This window comes from Phalacrocorax carbo, chromosome 20 (genome assembly GCF_963921805.1).
Source record: "Phalacrocorax carbo chromosome 20, bPhaCar2.1, whole genome shotgun sequence".
Classification (NCBI taxonomy): domain Eukaryota; kingdom Metazoa; phylum Chordata; class Aves; order Suliformes; family Phalacrocoracidae; genus Phalacrocorax; species Phalacrocorax carbo.
The window spans coordinates 6,974,641-6,996,216 of NC_087532.1; the positions used below are offsets into that span (position 1 = coordinate 6,974,641).

The following is a 21,576-nucleotide window of genomic DNA, read 5'->3' on the forward strand; positions in this document are numbered from 1 at the left end:
TCAGGTTTCCCAAAGAAAGCACTGATGACTCACTGAGGACAAAATTATACAGAGCTCCTGGAGTCAGCATCCCTTGCATTGGCAGAGGGAGTTTTTAAAGTGAAGATGAATCAGCTGTGTCAGACTTTCCTGGGAGTTAACTCTTGGCCCCTCTTCCTCGCAAACAGCCCTGGCTGGTGCTTACGCTGAAGGAGTTAGAGCAGCGCAGCGCGGTGGGAGGCGGCGGCGCGGGCATCCCCGGGCAGGTGTGGGTACCAGCCCGCCCCGCTGCCCCCCAGCACCCCAGCAAGCAGGCGTGAGGGGGTTAAGGCCAGCGGCTCTCCGCTGCCTGGCTGAGTTAGCACTTCCATGTGCCTCCAGAAGAGCTCCCGGGAGCCGCCGCTGCATCAGGGCAGGGGGAGAGGGAGGGACACTGCAGCAGGGCAGAGGAAATGTTATTTAACGGCGGCTCCAATCTCCTCCCCCTCGCCCGCTTTGCCGGCGGAAGGGGAGAGGGGGCTGTAAGGAAGGACTAACCCCCGGGGGGCCGATGCCGGGAGCTGGCGGGGCCCCCGGGAGCAGGGGCTGCCCGCTGCGGGCTGCTGCCGGCGTCTGCCAGGGGCGGCGGGTACCATCTTGGGCGCGGGGTGGCGGGGCCGGGGGCTCCCCCGCCGTCGCCTGCAGCGCCTGGAAGCCTCTTCTAACTCCCTAACGTGAGGCTTGGGCTCCAAACCCCGGGGAGAGGCGGAGATCTTTCTGGTACTCCAGCATCTTCGAGCGTCCTCGGCGGCGCGGCGGAGGGACGGGGGCTCAGCGCCCCGGTGGTGCCTTGCGCGGGGGAAAGCTCCCCGTGCTCCGCGGCAGGAGATGTGCCCAGGCTGATGGACGGGGTAGCTGCTGGCTTTTAGGCGTCTCGGCTCCACCAGGAGAAGGAGAGACTCGTACGTTTGCGGTAGCTACGGCGGGTAGCCCAGAAGGGGTCCACCCTCATCGCCTAGTGCTCGCTTGAGGCCGCCAGACCTGCCTAGGACAGACCGCAGGACTCCTGGAAGAGCCGGAGACAGGTCTTGGTGAAAACACTGATGACACCCAACTGAAAGCACGCAAGCTGTTACTCTCCCTTGAAAAGAGAGAAAGGAGCATCCTCTGGTCTCGGGAAGAGGCTCCGTTGCTCTGTGGGGGTCTCCTCCTGCCCGCTGGGGACCTGGGGGGGACAGGAGGCTTCTCGCAGCTGCCGGGCTCTGCCCCATGACTAACACAAAGGATCCGAAGAGAGCCATGGACTCCTCTCCGGTGACCTCCAGCTCTGCGGCGGGCCCCGTTACCTTCTCGCAAGTTTTCGGGCAGCAGTGCCAGCTGATGGAAGCAGGTAAGAGGGGAGCACGCGCATGTACAGCCTCGACACCCTACATCTCACCTCCTGGTCTTAATCTTTTCCCTCCCCTGTCCTCTTTCCCAGGTTCTTCCCAAAATCTGGTGTATTCAGAAGGAAAATTTGGGGTGACCCCTGGTGCATTTGCACACCTGCCTCAACTTCTCCCCAAACTGCTTGAAAGCTTTGTGCCCGATTAGCTACAGGTTTGGGGTGAGGGTTGGGATGACTGTGTGTTTTGGGATAAAATGGACTGGCACAAGCCGCTCTTGGCCCGATGGCAGAAGTTACCATTCCGTTTAGAGGTGTACGCAACATGTAGGTTATTTTTTTCCAATTTCAGAATAATGACATTCAAACTGGAGTCTGGCCTGCCGTTCTGGAGGGTGACTGTTGCAGTGCAGGGCATCTCTAGGTGTGTGGATCTCTGCGTTGGCGTTCAGTTCTACAAGGGACAAAGCATTTGGGCTTTTTTCCTTTGCTTTTTCTGGCTGTTTGTGTTACTGTAGCACCTGGAAGCTCTTTCCTTTTCCCAGTTGTTTTCATGCATTTGTAATATCTCTGCAGATGGGCCTGGTTATCTGTTTTCTCTGCCTTTTGGATGTTAAGGAGGGAGTATGTAACATGACTAATCCCAGATTTTCCTTTTTTGCTTCTCTTTTATCTTACTTGCTCCACACAGGTGCTCTGAAGCACCGCTCCGTGAAGTGCCCTAGAGCTTTGCACTAGCATCCTCCTTCATACCTGACTTCCCAAGACTAATACATTGACATAATGGATTTTACAAGACTTGCTCTCTTTTTCCTATCCCTGTTTACAGGTAGCTCTGAGAAAGGATGTCTCTGTTTACTTACAGCTGGGGAGAAAGCCTGGCGTTTTGCAATATCATAACACTAGCTCTGAATTTCTAGGGCTCCTTTTACTTGGACCTACTGGTACTTTCTCACTACTGTTTGTGATGGTGAATATATCTTGGCAAATATGTTCTCCAAAGTGTCCCATCCCCTCTTTCTCTCTCCTCCCCAGCCAGATTGTAGTGCTTCTGTTTATGTGGTGAGATCCACAATATTACGCATCGGGGTTTTGCTGCAGATCTCTGTGCGACTTCTGTTGTGCCTCTTGTACTACTTTCACAGGTTGAGCTGGGAGAATGACTCATTAACTGACAAATACTCAGTTAATCAAGCCTGCGATCATGCTGCTGCCTCCAAGGAAATGTCAGGCAGCTTTTCAAGAGGGTTTGGTATTAATCTTTCATATTATAAGGCTTGGGACCAGACCAAAGGCCGTGGATCCATTATGTCAGATGTTACATGACGAAGGGATGTGTGAGAAAGCCCTGGTCCTGGGCGAGGCTTTTCTTTTCCAAATTAGTAAGACCAATCAGGTGGGATTGTGCAGGTAGTAATTTTAGTTTTCCTTGCTTTTCCTTTTCCTTTCTTACAGAGGAATGCCAGAGAGGAAACCTGTGAATCTAGGGCTTTTGAGTCTCATCTCAGTAACTCAATCATAAGATTTTCTTCCTTCTGGTGGATCATTTTGGTAGGATTTTCTAGATGTCTTCTCAGGCACATGCAGCCCCCAGGTACAAGGCGCAATGCGATGTAAGGACGGCTGCCACAAACGTCACTGACGTTCAGTGCAAAGGAGTAGGTTATACGCGTGTGTGATTTACCTGTGTGAGAGCTTTCTATTCTGATGGCAATACCTGAGAGCAGAACTTCAGCTGATGTGTTTGTGGATAAGTCTGTGTTCGTAGGGCCTTGCAAAACCTGGCTGCCCAAACTGTCGCCGCTCTCTGGGGTTTTAACGTGGGCAGGAAAGATGCCCTAAGGGAACAGGAGTGGATGCAGGTTTGGGACGCCAGGCTCCAGTTACTCGGCTGTGTCCCATGCCACTGAGCAAACGCCGTTTGGGATAGAGCCATAGGAAGGCCCTACATCATGTAGGGCTGTGCAAGTGCTTAAAACCAGACCGTGCCCCCTGCGATTCTCTTGCAACAACAGTCTCTGAGGAGCTACGTGGAGCCAAGTTCTGACCTGTGCAGCCCAAATTTCATGAGCAAGACTCGTAGACACCCAGTACCACATCGCTGCTGTTGGTGACGTTTGGGCTTTTTTAATAACACTGCGATGTGCTTGAATGATAAAGGTCCTGGCCTTAATTAAATATCAGACTCTGTGCCTGGAGAAATGCTGAACTCTAAATACATCACAGGCTTGACAGCACAACTTTCATGTACCACCTGGAAAGTTGTTGTGTTTTCTAATAGCTTCTGCCTTTGTTAGAAAGACTCTTTTCCTCCAAAGCACCTGCAGGAAGAGCTGGGTCTGCTTGCAGAGCGTGCCTTAGGCTTTGTGTAGCAGTATCTGTCCTTGGGGGAGAGAGTGCGGCACCCTGCTGCAAATGTGTGTCCCCTCTCGCCCAACCCTGTGCTTCAGCATCTTGTTCTGAAAAACAGAGACTGAATGTCTTGAAAGTTACCTTCTCTCCTGGCAGCTGCACATTTTCCTGTTTGATGGGAGACTTGAACAGGTTTGGTATTTTTGTGCAGCTGATTCTGCATAATTGGCTGATTATTCATGCATAGTTTTTGTAGATTTGCATAAACCCCTAAGTTGTACTATGGTAATCACAATATTAGTCTAAAGAGTGTGTTGTCATATGGGGCCCCTGCTCCAAAGCTGTTTTGCCCTTTGCACAAGTACTTAATCTTTATTTAACTTCTGAAGCACTGTTTGCTTGTACAGTGCATCAGATGTCCTTTTGAAAATTAGTTTTCTACCTTCCTATTCTACCCTGCTGTGCTGTTGCCGCTTACCTTACCGAGCTCGCTGTGCCTCGGTAAGTTTGTTTGCTGGGATGCGTTGCCTGCAGTTACCTGGGGTTTTTTATTTACACTGAGCGCAGGGAATAGAGCAGATCGGGAGACTGCAGCTGGCTTAACTCCATGGTTTGGGAGCTCACTGACAGAGCTCCAGTTCCCCAAGGCCGTAAATCCTTGCTGTTGCAGGCATGAAATTTGCCTGATGCCCAAAAGATATGTCAGTGCTGGCTGGGGACACGGTCACCTTTTGAGAGAGAGTAATTTCAAAAGAGAGGCCGTAATTCCTACCTGGAACACTGCTTTCATCTCACGGGCAAGCCATGCAAGTTGCTTGGTTTTTCGTCTGGTCCAACCTAACTACAAGGCTGATGATTTCCAAAAGGAGTAACTGAGAAAGAGGCTGGCTTTATAACCCAGTCCTAAATCTTCCCCATCTCAGATGGAAGTCCTGTCCAAGAGGCAATGCTGGAGGATCTTTCTTGTTTGAAGCAAGAGTTGGAATCTGGCACAGATTCTTGCTATAAATTTTTCTAAAACCAAAATTAAACTCTATTTTTTCCCATTTGATAGTTTCTGAATTTAAAAAAATTGCCCGAAAGATTTACGATTGGCACTACCAAACTTAAAAGCGAGACTGAGAATTGGGGGGGTATTTCCCCCCTGCCTTCCCATGAAGTACTGAGTATGTGGAGTGCGACCTGATCTCAAGGGGAGTTGAGGGCTCCCTTGAAGGATTAGGCTTAGCAGAGCAACCACTTTCTCTATATGCGGGCAAATTCCAAGCAGCTTGTTTGCCATAATGCAGTTTTCTGGACTTATCGCTGGGCATCGTTCTCTGACTCACTGCTCCATTAGTTTGCCATTTTCCATTAATTCTTTGCCTCGCAGATGCTGCTGCTGTGTTAGGCCCCCGAATTTTTTCACATCTTGCCGGTTAACGTTCCTTTGGTTATGAAATAAGGAATTCAAGATGTGACCAGAATGAACAAGAAGGCTCAAGTAATTTGAAAATCGCACAGACTTTAAGTTGTTGCCCTGAAACTTTTACATATTATCTTTCAGTTACATATATATTATCCAGTATGCGTATTTTGTATCCCACTCTGATGGTTCCTCCACAAATGGATGTGAGTTTGATCTGGCTACCAAGTAGAAAATAAAGGACACTATGGAAAGTTCTCAGGAGCAGGTCTATGGAAATTAATGTAAAGCGGCTCAAAGCTTTCGCCTTTCTGCCCTAGGTTTGTAGTTTAGCTCTGGATCCTCTTTCTCTCAAGAGGAATGTGCAGAAAGGGAGATACAGCATTACCTGTGCAATGGATTTTGCAGCACAAAATCCCTGGAATCTCATCTGGTTTTGCCTCTTATTGCAAACAAAACATTGTATATTCAACAGCAGATTCCTTCTTTTGGTGCCTGAATATGGTTTTTTAAACAAACAAAATAACATTTTTTTAAGAAATCTGCTATGTACCCTCTGATTTGGATGAAGTTTTCCCTGGAGCTGGGCTCCTTGGAGCAAAGAGTGAAAATCTGATGTGTGTTGAATCCGAACAAAAATGTGCCGTGAACCACACCTAGAGCTCTGATGGGTTATAGATTGCATTTGTGTGTCTGGTCGGATGGAGATATCCTGTCGCTCTAAGGTTTCCTTCTTTTCCTGTGAAGCACAATTTGAGCAAAACTGTACCTTAAGACTTCAAAACACAGCGACGTTTCCTTTAGCATCTCCTCTGCGACAGCAAGGTGCTTCTCTGAGTACGTGAGTGGGAGGGGGAAGAGCGCGCGTGACACCGAACACTACTCGGACACAACTTACGGCTGGGTACGAAGCGGCGGCGCGCTCGTGGCAGAACACGCTGGGCACCGCGTCTCCCACCTCGAGCTGCCACGACGCAGGGAGCAAACGGCCTCTTGGGGGCTCGACCCATGCTCCTCTCCCAAGCCGTTTCCAAGCTTTCCTTTCCTTGCAGATGCAAGGTTTCCACCTCCCCTTAGGGAAACCGCTCCCACCCCCTTGCTGCTTTGCACGGGAAAAATGCCGGTAGCAAAAGGAGTTTCCAGCAGTGCCAGCAATGAGTGGGGAAACTGCAACCAGGGTTCAGGGTCGAAAGGGAAACACCTCAGAGGGTAGCAAAGGTACTGTTGTTTGTGTTGATACTGGAGCCAAGGAGTAATTTGGCCCTTGATGCTGTCCGTGGTTTTTTTTTTAACTGGAGTAGGGAGCAAATTTCCTTTAAATAAATTCAAACACTGAAGATTTCCTTGAACATTTCCTCAAGGAAATGCCTGTATGTGTTGCATCGGACACGATAGGTGCAGTGACTTGTTTGAAGTGATTACGGGGTGTTGAGTGGACAGCGATGTGCTGCCTGGGGAGAAAGGGAGCAGCCAGATTTTCTAGTGCACAAGTCGGGTCTGAGAGGAACCCGGCACTGGCAGCGTAGCAGAGGAGCAGAGTCCCAGCAGAGCGGGAAGGGTTGTTTTTTTTTTTTTAAATAAAACCACAGGTCAATGCTTGTGTGTAACTCGGTGCATTTCCACATGGGACGTTTCTCTGCCTAAAACTCCTTCATAGTCAAGTCCTTTGTTAAGGAAACTTTACTAATATCATTGCTGATCTAAAGCTTGCAGTAGGCAATCGGGGAAGAATTTATGGGAAAATCTCAACCCCTTGCAAGATGTTGAAGGATATCTCTGACCTTTCAAAATGAGGCTGAGGAGATGAACATTTACCATCTGTCCTCTTACACACTTTTTGTTTTTGTCCTTTAGTCCCTTGTGTATTTTTCTGTGGTTAAATTAAACACCAGCCAAACAGGATTTGGTTTCAGACCTTTTACCTGGAGCTGAAACAGAGCACGGGTGATACGGTTCCGCCTTCTTCCCAAAAGCTGAGGTTAACAGCGCTGATCAGGCACACAGGGAGCCGCGTCCCCTCTTACGTTCTGCCACACAAGTACGGTGAAAGATGATTTAATGGGTTCACATCGAAGCTGCGATCCTTCCTGGTCCTGGGTCTCCTTAAGTACCACACTTCAGCGAGCTCAGGCTCCAGCTCCAAGAGCATTTGAGCAAACCTTTTGTGGCGGCTCTTTCCTCCCATGACCAACAAAAGAAAACAGTCGGCATAAAACCTGCTTGGGTCGCTGGTTTGAGACCACACAGAACCAGGGCTGGAAACGCGTTCCTTGGTTGGTACTTAGCGCGTTAGGTTTCCTAAGTGCATTAGTCAGTAATGAATTGTTCATGGTAACAAGTTGGTTCATTTGCTCTCCCACGAGAAGAGGATGAGTAGCAGAGGCTTCGCTTCCAGAGACGGTTGCAACAGCCTTGGCTAACGAGCGTGCCGCAGGTTAGGTCTGTGCACGAGCCCATTTCCTAGTTTTGGGGAAATAAGAAGCAGGAGCAAGTATCAGGTGAGTGATGCGAGATGAATTCAGTGATCCCCAAGGGTCTGGTCCTTCTGGGCGACAGACTTGTGATGCTCAAGGCAGCTACCAGAAGCTGTTAGGCTGCTGGCCAGCCCTGCAGGAACCTGGAACAGAAAATGGTTTACTGCGGCGTTACAAAGTTAAAGCCTGGCTGTTCTTTCATAGAAATTCAATAGTGAGGGTGGGAATGTTGCTTTTTTCCTTTAACAGAATCTGCCTGCCCTGGAAGATTTCTGCTCCCTCGGGGTGGAGCTATCATCCGGGTTTACGTCCTGGTATTATGGCAGGCTTCAGCAGCTTGAAAGCAACCGGCATAAATCGCTGTGGTGCTCGAGAACGTGCAGACAAGATCCCTGCCCACTTTCCCTGCGTGACATTGTCGTGCTAAATAATCTTGTGTGCGTCCGTGTAGAAAAAGGTGTCATTTTTATGAAAACTACACCTCTGTTTTTCTGACATGCCAAGAAATGCATCAGGAACAAACCACTTCAAAAGCCCTTTGAGTTTTGTGTTTTAGGGGAGAACAGGATAATCTGATTCTCTCCAGGGCCGGCTCCAGCACTAGGAGGAGAAGTCATTTACTCTCCCCGCAAAAGCAATAAGTAAAAATCCTTCTTGACAGATGACGTGTTCCTGCCTGAGCTGAATAGATTAAGGGGCCACAGAAATGAAATGGGAAGATCACTAATATTTTTCTTTTATACTGAGTGGAATGAGCTGTTACTGGGATTGATGGTTGGACTTGATGATCCTACAGGTCTCTTCCAACCTTAATGATTCTGTGATTCTATTAAAAAAAAAGTTAATTTCTCTCTTCACTTTGTTAGGTAGCGCTGTGCTCCCCAGGAGATAAACAGCCTTGTGGATGGATTTCACTCGCTGTTTATACCTTTTACTGCTTTACAATAGTCTCCTTTTAATCACACAAATGTTGTGTCGTTGCTACCGGCTCGGGAAGCCGCAGGTGACCCAGGGGTGCTGCGCAGGGCTCCGAGGGGCAGGGGCACAACAGCCGATGAGTAGCTAATACTCTAGAAATGTTAATGCAAAGTGCGTGAGAAATCAACGGAGGCTGCGTTTCAGCGGGCAAAAGGGGCTGTAACAGACTGGAGGGTTGGTTATCTGTGTGCTTTTCTGGTTTGGGGTTTTTTTTTTTCAGGCTTGAAAGGCTCACGGGAGTTGCGGAGTGTGGCTGAGATGAGGGGTCAGGGGCCTCTTACAGCAGAGCGTAGCTGTTTCTGATGGCCAAATACTAGATCGTGTCCTGAGGGTAATGGATTGTACCTGCTTGGGAGAGGGGAGAAAGCCAGTATTTTCCAAAAATGGGGATGTAGGGTGTCTGGGTATTAAAGAAGTGGGGAAAGCTGGACTTAGACTGCAGCTAAATCCACGTTTCCCATGAGGGATCTGGTGCTGTAGTCCCCAGAGCAGTACTCTGGACTGCTGGCATCCGATTAACCAGGCACCAGCAGCCGGGAGCTGAGCAAGGCGCCCGGCGCTGCGGGTCGGCTTCCCACCCTCGCCACGGCCAGGGAACCCCTCTGCCCCGCGGGAGAGGCCCTTGTGCTGGGTGAGTTCATGTAGATGTGATTAATCCACTTAAAACCAGACCAGCACAGAGTAGCCGTTGGAGGGAGGAGGGGGCACTGACTGTGGACATACTAATAAGTATGGAATTACGCATATGTACCTATATCTATAATACACAGCAGGAGGGGTTTATTAAACTGAGAGGAAAAGCTTTTCCAAAATGTTAGGACTGCCATATGCTATTAAGTATCTGACAAAAAACCCCAACAATCCAACAGCAGAAAAGAGAAATAAAATATTGAAGATAATTCTCTTTGCGTAAATTAAGTATAAATTGTTCACTGTGATCTCAATAAAGAGACTCAATTATTACAGTGTCTGTGTAGTAACCACTTGCCAGCTGATTTACTCCCGATTAAATTATGGGTAGTGTCCGTCTGCGCTCCTGATGGACAAACGTGGTTTTGTCACTTAATGCTCATGAATAGCAAAGTATAAGGATGTAATAATTCCTTGAACTTGAAAGCAACCATCCTAGTTTTATGACACCCAAATAATGACCTGAAAACATGCCTATGATTAGATTTGCAGCTACAAACAAGGATTAGTTATCCTTCCTTTCTTTGGAGGTCTTTGAGCAATTTTAATGGCTGCGCATTGTTAAAAGGAAAGTGGAATGAAAGGCATTAAGCAAGGTCTTGCCTTCCCTATGGCTTTATCCTGTTTTATGAAAGGTGGGGATTTTTGATGTAGCTAGCTGAGAATTGTTAAGTGGATATTTTTAAGTTCCCCAAAGTATGATATAAAATAATGAAAGTATTTTACTGGAACATATTCAGGCCATCAACATTTTAATTGGGAAATCAGCTGAACGAGGCTGGGGTATTGCCTCTGTACTTCATAATTCTGACTAATGCAATGGCTGCGATGATGAAATTAAAAACGTTTGAGCCTTTCCAAAAGAAAACACTCCTACAGAGCCAAAATAAAATACTCTTGAAATATTTATATGTTATCTTGGCTATGAATGAAGTAAAATATATGAAGTTTTATGAGATGGGGAAGTGATGCTTGAGTTCCATTAGTTCTAGGAATGAAAGTGTAGTGTCATCAAACCTCTGTGCAGAGAGAAAACAGGTCAGATGGAGAAACCGAGGGCTTTTCTGCAGAAGAGAAAGAAAATACCGCTGTGTCCCGAGGGCTGCAGGTTGTAAATGGGGACTATGTTATCAGCTGATACATCGGGGCGTTTTTGCAATATCATTCTGTAAGACTTGATCCAAAAAGCACTTTCTGACAGATCCCAGCGAAAGAGCTGGAGACGGTGACCTTGGAGCAAACTGCCGCCAGCCTGGGTAATTCTGCCAGCCATTCGTCCCGGCACAAGCTCTCGTTAGTGCAGCGCTGCCAAGTGGGCTTCGCTGCTGCTTGTGGTCAGGGTAAGTTCCACGTAATTAATTTATTTGTATTTCTACTATTCCTTTTTTTCCTGATCACCCAATTACTTGAGCAATGCTGTAACACTACACGATCTCCAGTACTCGTGCTTAACCTTCACCAGCAGCTTTCGGTGCCGTGATCCGCTGCTGGATCTGGGTTGCAGGGACCGAGCGCCCTCGTTCCCGCTGTCTGCGGCACGAGATGTCACGTCCTGCGTGCGCAGCACCAGCCATCGCTCGCTGAGGAGGCCGGACCTGCTGCCCTCAACTAAAGAGTTAAAGTGAATGAGTTGAATTTCGGGAAATTTGGAGTGTGTCTGTAAAGGCTTGGCAAAACAAAAGGCATCTGATGCTCTGAGCATACACAGAGCTTGCAGCAAAAGGAAACTTCATTCTCCCGCAGCATCTTTCTGCATGGATAAAAATAGCTTCTGCCCCTCAGCCGAGCCGTTCAGGTTGTCTTGTAGAGGTGCTTATTATTAGCTTGGTTTTGCAGCCACTGAAACAAAGGTACAGGGTGCTTCAGCGGCTGCAAAATTAAATGGCTCGGCCTCAGATTTGCCCAAAATAGCCCTGAGGATTGCTGAGTGACGGCACGGTGACGGTGACGCCTCCGGGAAAGGGGGAGCGGCGAGAGCGGGCAAGGCGAAGGCTTGCGAAGCATCCGGCCATGGCAGCGCTTCCCCGAGCGATGGGATGCTCTGCCCTGCGCAGCCAGGGAGGGGGGGCGGAAAAAGGGTCAGCTCTGCCCTTCCTCCGAGCGTGAGGCTGGCCTGAGCTGCGCACGGCGAGGCAAGGGAGCCTGCAGCGTGCCGAGGAGGTGCGCTCTGTCCCCATACCATCCTCCATCTGTTCCACGCCTCCAGCGGATGTAATTTATTTTTGCATACTGGTACTCCAGGACCCAGTTACGTGGTATTTTCCTTAATGCTTGATTAGATTCTGAAATTCTTGGCTTAGATTGGATGTTAGGGAAAATGCCTTCCCTGCCAGAGCAGTCAGGCCCTGGCACAGGCTGCCCAGAGAGGTGGGGGAGTCACCGTCCCTGGGGGTGCTCAAACAATGTGAACACATGGCACTTGGGGACATGGTTGAGGAGGCCACGGGGTTTGGTGGTTGGAGGTCTTTTCCAACCTTAATAATTCTATGATCCAAACACAGCTGTGTCTGGAGGGGCTGGGAGTTACAGGTAACGGTGCTCTGTTCCGGCTGCGGTTTGCCTGAGCAGCGGAAGGCAGGACAAATCCCTACATACCCCTCCGACCCTGCTTAACCCTTCCAAAGCCGTGGTTGCCAGGGTTGCTCTAATACGTGGAGGATGCCTTGGTTTTATTGGTCTATGTTCAATATTCAAGGCTGGTTCAGCGAACGTCTAACACAAAGGCCTTTGTGTTTCCATGATAAACAGTATTTGTGTGCTTAACTGGGAGCGTACGTGTAACTTCTGTAGGCTTTAAACAAGGGCTTAATGCTTTCACCAATGGACTGTAAGCTTTGCAGGGCAGGTGCAAGGTGGTGCAAAGATTCTTCAGTTCCCTTAAATGAACTGGAAATATTAAGAGACCCGGCTGTGGCATCACCAAGCTCTGCGTAGGTTCATTTACTCTTTTTATCCTTATTTCCCAGCTGGTGCAGGTAGAGCTCTGAGCACCCGTACTGGCTCAGGTGTTTACCCTGCCCCTGATGTGCAGATTCGCACTCCAGGCGAATCGCAGTCTGCCAAGTTACCTGCTCATCTGGAGGTAGCAAAGTCTTTCTGGGCATTTCCTGGGGATATGCCTTCCAGTAACTGTTAAAAACGTTTTCAGCTTCACTGGGCATTGCATTAGCATGTTGCCAGGAGAGTTGTCTTATTTGTCCTCCTGCGTTAAAGATCTCCAGCACAGTGTGTTTGAAGGGCTCTGTTTAATCTGGGAAGATTCCAGTTACGTGTCAAATGGGTTAAATCCATGTCATTTTTATGATCGCAAAGGAATTGGGGTTCCCCCTCTTTCCCCTGCAGGCATGTCATGAAGGCAAAAGGACTCTTTTAAAAGTAGCTTTATCCGTGGCTTTAAAAGATCTCATTAAATCACATAGCCCCGCTCTGTCAGACGTGGCTCCCCATCAATCTGTGTGTGGCTGCGGCCGGTACCCACAACTTGAATAATCCTGTTTTTCTAGAGAAGCTGGTGTTTTAAAAATAAATGTCCTTTCTGCTGTGGTGCTGACCCCCGGTGGCTGCTGTGCTGGCGTCTCCTGCAGCGCAGGGGGAAAAGAGCTCTGGATCCTCATTTCCTACCAAGCGCCTCTTCTGTAGTAAAAGAAGGTTGGTTTTATTTTTTTTGGGAGGGGCAGGGGGGATGGATGTCTATTTCTCAGAATGTATTCGGAGAGGGAGCACAAAAATTCTCAAAGAAACATAATCCTTGCCTTTTTTTTTAGTATATTCAATTTGGGAAATGTATTTCCAGTGGCCTATTGCAGAACTGAGAGCAGTTTTTTTCACGAGCTTATCTCGCCGTTTGCTGTGTGTTTGCTAATACGCTGATAACATGCTGACTTGAAAAGCAATGAGCCATCATCACACATTCCTATGGATTTGAGGCAGGCTACGGGCAGCCCCAGCTGAGTTGGATGCTTAAAAAAAGAAGTAGGAAAAAGGCATTTTTGGGCTTGGATTTATGTTTCTAAATGTTCTCAGTAAATAGATGCAATTTCTTAATTGAAAGCTGAGATTTTCTTGCTCTGTCCCTGCCAAGAACCAGGGCTTTAGTAAATAAGAACAGCAAATTCATTAAGAGTTATAAATGCAGCTACCTGAACTGATAAGCTAGGATTTGGTTTTTTGTAAACAGTGAAATGCTGCTTTTGCAGATGCAAAAAAGCTCTTATTTTCAAGGCAAACTATAAATGAACTAGAAGGGTAATTTAACATTCACAGTTGGTTAAACTGGATTAACTCCTGCAAAGATTTATACACGTGTAGAAACCCTGACGTTTCAGGCATGAGATTTTTCCATGAGGTTCTACATTTTGGTTTAAAATTTGATATTCCTTAGAATCAGAGGTGGCCAAAACGAATGCCATCACTTCATGAGGGTCATTCTACCATTTAATATCTACTGTTCACCATGTGGAAAAAGCAAAGGCAACATAATCTCCAGCTTTGATGGCAAAGTACACACAGGAAAGTTAGGTTTGTGCAGTTAGATTCTTAAGAATCTCACATGCATTTTAAACTGCACCTACTGCTCGTTATCCTATTGATCCAGAGCGTTTTACCGTATTGCAGATACAGCTACAAGTCTGATACTTCGAACGTTGCCAACAATTAAGCATATATTTACATTTATCCACATAAAAATGCAAATGCAGGTGGGAGCTGTTGCTTTGCCTTGTCAGTCGAACAGGGTTTTTTAGTTGGTTTTAGTTGTTTTTTTCCCCCTTCCCTTCCAGCTTTTCTAACTGAGCCGGCCCCAGTTACTGGGAATGCCCCAATGCTGTTGGGCTGCACGCCAGGAAAGTTACGGTTTCCCTGTGGAGAGAGGGATTTTGTCATGTTTAACTTCCATTGAGCTTGAAAATGTTTCACTTGAGGTTTGCTGCTTTCGTTCCTGTTGGATGAATTAAGGAATGGCTCAAGACTGATGCTTCTCCCCCACCCTTTCCCTTGGGGCGTGCATTTTGTTATAAGCTCAAAATGATTAATGAGAGAGTGTGATTGTAATAGTTTCTTTTAAGAGAGGTTGAGTAGAAAATGTTAGGCTTTGATACCCGTGGTTGTGGTCTTAAACAGGGATAGTTGTGTTTCGGCTTGCCTGGTATCTCTCCTTTTCTTGGGCATTTGTTACAGCTGCCAGTCCATGGCCAAATCCGTTTTTGCAAGTCTCGGAGCAGGGTCGGTAGGTTAATGATGGAAAGGATTTCCTCAGGGCTCCACTGTTTTCATCTATAGGGGCTGGGCACCTTAAACAGACAAATAGCCTAATCTGGCTAATGCTGCCTTCGTTTAACGTTGCACCAAAGTGTTTGATTTATACAGTGCCTGGGAACCAGCCAGGAGAGGGAGGCAGAGTACGCCGCAAAGCAGAGCTCGCTTCGAGTCTGATTCAAATTTGGCTGAGTTTATGGAGGCAAAAATGTTCGGACTGCATCAAAACCACAAGCCCATAAGAGGGAGCGGGGCTGGGGCTTCCCTGTGCTCCTCGCAGCCACCGCCGGTCTCTTGCTGGCGGCAGCACACCTGCAGTACGGGCTGCTGGCTGTGGTTCTCCCTGGTTTATGGTATCAGGTGAAGCTGTTCTGTGCTCCAGGTAGCCTCTCCTTCACTCAGCCTGCAGTAACAGCAACCGCCCGGCTCCTGCCGGCAAACGCGCCTTTGCTGGTAGCTCGTGGCTACCCCAAGGCGGGTGGGGGCTCCTCGCGCTGTGCAGGTGCGTCTGGCAGATCCCGGGCTGAAATCTAACTCCACGAGATGATAGTTGCTTCAGGTTAGCTAATCTGTACAGATTTGCGTTACTTTCAGGGTAGTTAGGCTAATTTCAGGTAATTTGGTGTTTACAAGCAGCAGCATTTGGTTTACCAAATAGGCCGCCTTTGGTACCAATCAAATGTATCCTGAGAATTTAAGCCCAAGAAATGCTCAGCTGTACAAATGGTGTGGTGGCGATCTCACCCGCGGGGGGATTGAAGTCTGGAAATCAGAGCTTTTGGGTCTACGGCTTTTTCTATTGTGAGAATTTATGCCAATTTACTGAAACAAAGTTTCAAGGCTTCCCAAACTGAACAGCAAAATCCAAACAGAAGAACTGGTCTTCTCTTAGCAACAGGCCTGCTATCTGCCATCTTGTTGTGCTTAAAAAAACCCCAAGTTTTAAGAAAATAAAGAATATTTTGGGAAACCGTAACTCTTACAAGAGTCACATCAAGGGCCCCTCATGCTTCTGGGGATCAATCCAAATTCATCAGTGAGTTTTTACCTAATTGTGCCCTGTGTAAAAGTTTTATCTGAGGTCCCGGGCAACCTTGCAAATTCTTCTGGACTGTATCATTTGATTTAACTCAGCTTCATATTGGAGTAGATGGTCTCAAACTGGCCTGGAGCATATGCATGGTGCTGATTACAGGATCTTGCCTGCTGCATATTTAGGATCAATGCTAGGACAGCGTGACCAAGGAAATGACAAAAGTCTCTGCGTCGTGGGTGCGTGCAAGGAAAATGAAATTGCTGCTTGGTGTCGCTTGCAGTACCCCAAGGAAGCATGGAGCTAGCCAGGTCAGAAATAACTCGCCATAAAACAATTATGTGATTGAAGCTTAGGGCAAGCTGCACATAGAATTTCTTGCCAGAGAAGAGGTTTTAGCTAAATAAAGTTCTGGTGAACAATTACTCTCGTAATTCAGTGGTAATCCTGTTGGGGAATTGCTCTCGGTAACTCTTGTATTACTAATTAGCTCAACTAACATGAGGGATTAATAAATATTGCAACAGTCTCAAGGAAACATTATTTGTTTTCTCCCATTTTACACAGGGCATACCTGAGGAATGGAGGTTTTTCCCCATTTTCAGGGGGTGCAGAGGTACTGTTTCACGTTTCAGACGCAGCCGCCAGCTCTCAGCGTGAGGGTTTTTCACACTGATAGCTCATCCCCCGTTTGCCAGCACAGAGCATGGCATCTCTTGCCGTTTCTCACTCGGCGTTGTGCTCTGCCCACCCGTGCAGGCGATACGCGGGCACTTAGCTCGCCATGACAGGGCCTTGATTTTTTTATTTAAAAGAACTACGGAAAACACGACCCTTGTGTGACTCTTGGTGTCTCCTGGGTCTGGACTGGCGAGGAGTGGTATTGAACACCTGGAAAGAAAGGACTCTTCCAACTCGTTGGAGTATTCCTTAAAATCTCAGCAAGCTGCCTCCAGACCTGAGCGGCGCAGGCGCCCGCCACGGCGGCGGAGGTGCGGGTGCTCGTGCCCCGGGGCTGTTAGACCTCCTGGGTGGCAGCAGGAGGGGTTGTGGGGGATCAGGCTGAGGGCGCAGCGCGCTGATCAGCTGGCGCTCCTTCAACCTGCTGATTATTGTTTTTTGTCAGCAAATGCACCTGAGGCTGGGCTAACCTTTCTCCATAAGCAGCCTGAGAATTAGTTATGACATTTCTTGTTAGGAAACAAACTCCACGTGCCATTTTCTGTCTACATTACCAGGTTTCCCCCCACTTTACAAGTCTAAGCCATTAGCACTCTAATGAATTATCTAGACGATGACTCTTTGTGGCTTGATGGTATGCTCAGCCCAACTGTAGTCTTGTCACTGAGACGTGACAGCATTTTTATGTCTCTCTTGCTAAGAACAGCTAATCAAAGTGCCAAGCAATTGAAAGGTCGATGCGATAAGGAGCAGCGCGCCGCCCGCTTTCCCCTTAGGTACCTGTGTTCCCCTATCAAAGCCTGCTGCGAGGAGGGAACACGGCACAGTATGAACCTGACCTAGTGACAGACTGCAGCAGAAATGAGGAACGATAGGCATTTATTGGAAATCGCTCCTGTTATCAACCTCAAACCCATAATCTCCTGGACTTTCTTGGGTGCTGGAGGGAGTCATTAGGCTGATGAATGGCTCCTTTCATTTGTTTTACTACAAGGAAAGAAGTGTTCACTGTAAGATGCTTCCCTTCAGGGTGTATTTTTGCATGCACTGTGAAATGTTTTTCAAGTATCTGCTGCGGTGCCGTTATTTCCTTTAATAAACAGAAACAGGCATACATGAGAAAGGAGTTTCTAGGGTTGTTGCATTATAGTAGAGAGTAACGTGTAAAGAAAAGAGCTTGCTGTATTTTCTAGGGTTGGGGTGGGTAATAATATTTCATCCATTTAAGTAAATTCACACACAATTAACTCTTCAGTCTGTGGGCACATGACCAAGTTGGGCAGACCTTTTGCTAAGACCCTTGGAGGAAATCCCGATTCTGTGTGGAAGAGCAAGGTTCTTTGAGCAAGCATGAGCTGTTTTCCTTGCTGAATTTCCAGTTCACTTTACTAGGTGGTCTTTTGTTTGTATTTATCTTACAAATACCCTTTATTGTTTTACCACTTATGCCTTACCCCTACAGCTCATCATGTATGGTGTGATTTCTGTTTTCCTGTGCAACGCTTTAGGCTTTGCCTGTTACTGTACACTGTATAATTCCACTTCGAAAATGATGTAGAGAGTTGTAAAACTACTTGATGGAATTCACAGAATCCCAGACTGGTGGGGGTTGGAAGGGCCCTCTGGAGCTCACCCCGTCCCACCCCCTGCGTGAGCAGGCACCCCCAGAGCAGGGGCACAGGGCCGCGTCCAGGCGGGGGGTGAATGTCTCCAGGGAAGGGACCCCACAGCCTCTCTGGGCAGCCTGTGCCCCTGCTCTGGCACCCGCACAGGGAAGGGGTTTGTCCTCATGTTCAGGGGGAACTTCCCGTGTTCCAGCTTGTGCCCGTGGCCCCTTGGCCTGGCGTTGGGCACCACTGAAAAGAGCCTGGCCTCATCCTCTCAACATCTGTCCTTTAGATATTTATAGGTATTGATGAGATCCCCCCTCAGCCTTCTCTTCTCCAGGCTGAACAAACCCAGGTCTCTCAGCCTTTCCTCATAAGGGAGATGTTCCGGGCCCCTGACCATCTCCATAGCTCTCCACTGGACTCTCTCCAGCAGTTCCCTGTCTTTCTTGAACTGGGGGGCCCAGAACTGGATGCAGCCCCCCAGATGTGGCCTCACTGGGGCAGAGCAGAGGGGGAGGAGAAGCTCCCTCGCCCTGCTGGCCACGCTCCTTTTCATGCACCCCAGGGCACCGCTGGCCCCCTTGGCCCCAAGGGCCCGGTGCTGGCTCAGGGTCACCTCGCTGCCCCCCAGCACCCCCAGGGCCTTCTCAGCAGAGCCGCTCTCCAGCAGGTCCCCCCCAGCCTGTGCTGGTGCGGGGGGTTGTTCCTCCCCAGGGGCAGGACCCTGCACTGGCTCTTGCTGAATCCCATGAGGCTCCCCTGGGCCCAGCTCTCCAGCCTGGCCAGCCCTCGCTGGATGCCAGCACGGCCTCTGGTGCGTCAGCCGCTCCTCCTGGTTTTGTGCCATCAGTGAACTTGTGGAGGGGACGCTGTCCCTTCGTCCAGGTCATTGATGAACATGTTGAACAGGACAGGACCCAGCACAGACCCCATGGGAATTAAATATATAAAGCTCACTGTGATTCAGGGGAATTAAGAGCTACAAAACTTGAGGTTCTCTTAGATTATTAATTTTTTAAGCCTAAATGATTTTCCCCTCCAGCTTTGCACCTGAATTTATTTGGTTTTTACAGGCTTATGTTTTCATTCATATAAAGCCCCCGTTAAATGGATATTGGATGAATATCAGAACTAACGCAGAGGTATTTCACTCTCTGCAAGACTGAGTTATTGGGTAAGGATCTGGTCCTTGAAGATCCTGAAAGTGTTTTAGCAGATCTGGTTCCCCTTTGCTGCTTGGGTTGTAAATGAGCAGCGAGCAGAGCGAGTGTCAGTGGAGCCATCTCCGCTGTTGTTATGGGAACACCAATAGTGGGGGGCCAGGGAAGGCAGCAGAGATCTTATTTGTTGAATGACATGTAAAATCAGAGCTCTGGAAGGAACATCTCTATCCTCCTTAGAGAAATTTACGCTCTTGCTTTTGCAGCGACGCTCTGAAAACAAGCTGCCTGGAAATAAAGTGGGTTTTGGAGATGCAATCCCTGCTGGTAAAAAATATGCTTTACATCCCAGCCGTATTGCTATGCGGCCATCTGCATACGGCTGCCTGCGGACGTGCATCTCCATCCCTTTTTATACTATCACCATGACTGACTTGTAGCCGCTCGAGACGTGGGAAACCCACGTTCACAGCTCTCCTGAACGCCTTTTTGCAGTTTATGGAAATACTGTGTGCTTCAGGTCCTGAGGCTCGGAACAGGGTCTGCAGTGCGAAGCTACGTCTATTTCAAACTGTAATAACGGAGCCTGTACAAGTGTTAAATATAAACCAACTTGCATTTTGAGTAGCGTGTCCTCTTTGAAGCGTGAATAAAAACGACGACGTGAAGTCTTGAGGGATGTTTCAGCGTGAGACGGTGCAGACAAGCCGGCTCCAGCGCAGCTGTGCTTTGCAGCCATGAATATTCAGAGACCAGTGGGTAAAAGTCCTCACCCATGGGAGGAGAGCCACTCTCTTCTCGATCTGCATAAGCCACAGCACTTCCTCCTTTACCCAACAAATCTGGCCCAGCAGACGCTTGCCCTCTGCCGCGGCCGTGCACCCCGTCCGCAGGATGCTCAGGAAATATGTATGGGGAAGAATATACGTGGTTGTAAAGCTTCCTGGCAGGGACCACGCAGCTCTGAGGCTTGTAGCTCTTGGAGGCTACTTTGGGTGGAGGGTATGAAGCTGGGTAGTTCAAGAGCTTATTTAAAATGCCTTTTTCCTACTTTAAGACATTTTGGAGCCCGTTCAAGCATGAAGTTCTGAGCTGCGGAGAAGTATTTAATTTCATTGCTTTTCTTTCCATCTTTCTTCCGAAATATGTCTAAAACACACATAACATTAGAAATGCTTGACTGCGTAACAGTAAAACTGCAGAAACTTCGGTGTTATAACTGATTGGAAATTCAAATGGAGTTTGCTAGTGTGAATCTAAATCTGTCTTTCAATGTACGACACACGAAAAAGAAGGTGGGGATGATGTTACTCGAAGTCACCATTTATGTAGTAATTTGCATACGCGATTTGCAGCATGGAGGTTTCTGAACAGCATTAAACCTCATGTTTTAAAGAATAGAATCAAGGAAATTGAACATTATTTCTTTCTCTTCTGAAAAAAAAGTGAGTTACGTCTAGTTACTGTGTTTTATTTTCAGAAGCTCTGAGAATCCTAAACTCTCTCTAATGCTTCTGGAAATTACTTGCTATGTCTGTAGGGACTCCAGTTGTAGTGTCAGGATCTCACCGGTCCGTTAAGTCAGTGGAGGAGTTTCCAGCAGTGCCGCGGCTGGAAACGGGGCGTGCGCTTCCCGGGGCCCGCGGAGCGGCTGCGTTCCCCATCCCCCAGGTCAACGGGCGATTCCGCTATTGCCTGCTTCCCCCCAAGACACGTATTTCCCCTTCCAGGGTTGTCTTTGCTTAATTCACTAGATCATGTCACATAACTAAAAATGAGTAAAGCAACTAACCCTCTCATTTTTTCCTAAATATAGTTGTTTCATGGTTGCTGTTTTTCACTTTATTCATGCTCCTCTTCCATGCTCTTACCTCGCCAGGGATGAGCAACTGCTGCTCATCTTACATTTGGTAATACCGCAGGGTCACCAGCACGTTCGGGAAAGACCCATGGATGAAAGAGAAAATCCGACCCCACGTTTTCAGTGTTCCTAGTTGTTTCAGGAAGAAAAAAGAAATTGAAATGTTGCAAGAAAGAAACGCAGATGTACATTTTGCCAGCTGAAGAACTATAGATAATTTTGGCAATTTTGATTTTTTCATCATGGTTTTTTTTCCTACCTGACTCAAATATGGAGTTGGTTGGTTTTTTAATTCATGTAGTGCCAGTAGAAACACATTGGACATGTTGACTGTAGTAGCCTTGTAACAGGCATTAGTTATTAAAGGGGATAAGAAATATTTAGAATAATTATCTGTGACCTATTTTCCAATAAAAAATAAACACTCTTCAATCTAACCTTCTAGTTCTCCTGGAGAGACTTTACAAACGTGCTCATGCCTTTGTTTTAGAAGGAAACAAATGAGATGCCAATTAACAAAAACCAATAAAGTAGTATTTTAAAAAGTGTCCTTTGGTGTCAAAGACACAAATGCTTGTTGCTCTCCTCAAAAGCTTATCAGGAGAAATCCCCTTTGTGTCAAGGAAAAATTACTCTGTATGATAATGTAATCACAAAAGAGAAATCTGCTTCTGTTGATTATCCCCGCCTGATATCCCAGTAAAAGAATCATTATGTAAAGAAACAAGAGTTTTTCA

General features: G+C 47.7%; 1 protein-coding gene across 1 annotated transcript in view; it reads left to right on the plus strand.

Annotated features, from left to right (window-relative positions):
• Window positions 1-666: 666 nt before the first annotated feature.
• KAZN (kazrin, periplakin interacting protein) overlaps window positions 667-21,576 on the plus strand; it is a 239,748-nt gene continuing 218,838 nt past the window's right edge. Inside the window, exon 1 of the mRNA XM_064470052.1 lies at window positions 667-1,348. Coding sequence (XP_064326122.1) covers window positions 1,228-1,348 — 121 coding nt within the window. The 5' untranslated portion in view covers window positions 667-1,227. The remainder of the gene's footprint in view (window positions 1,349-21,576) is intronic.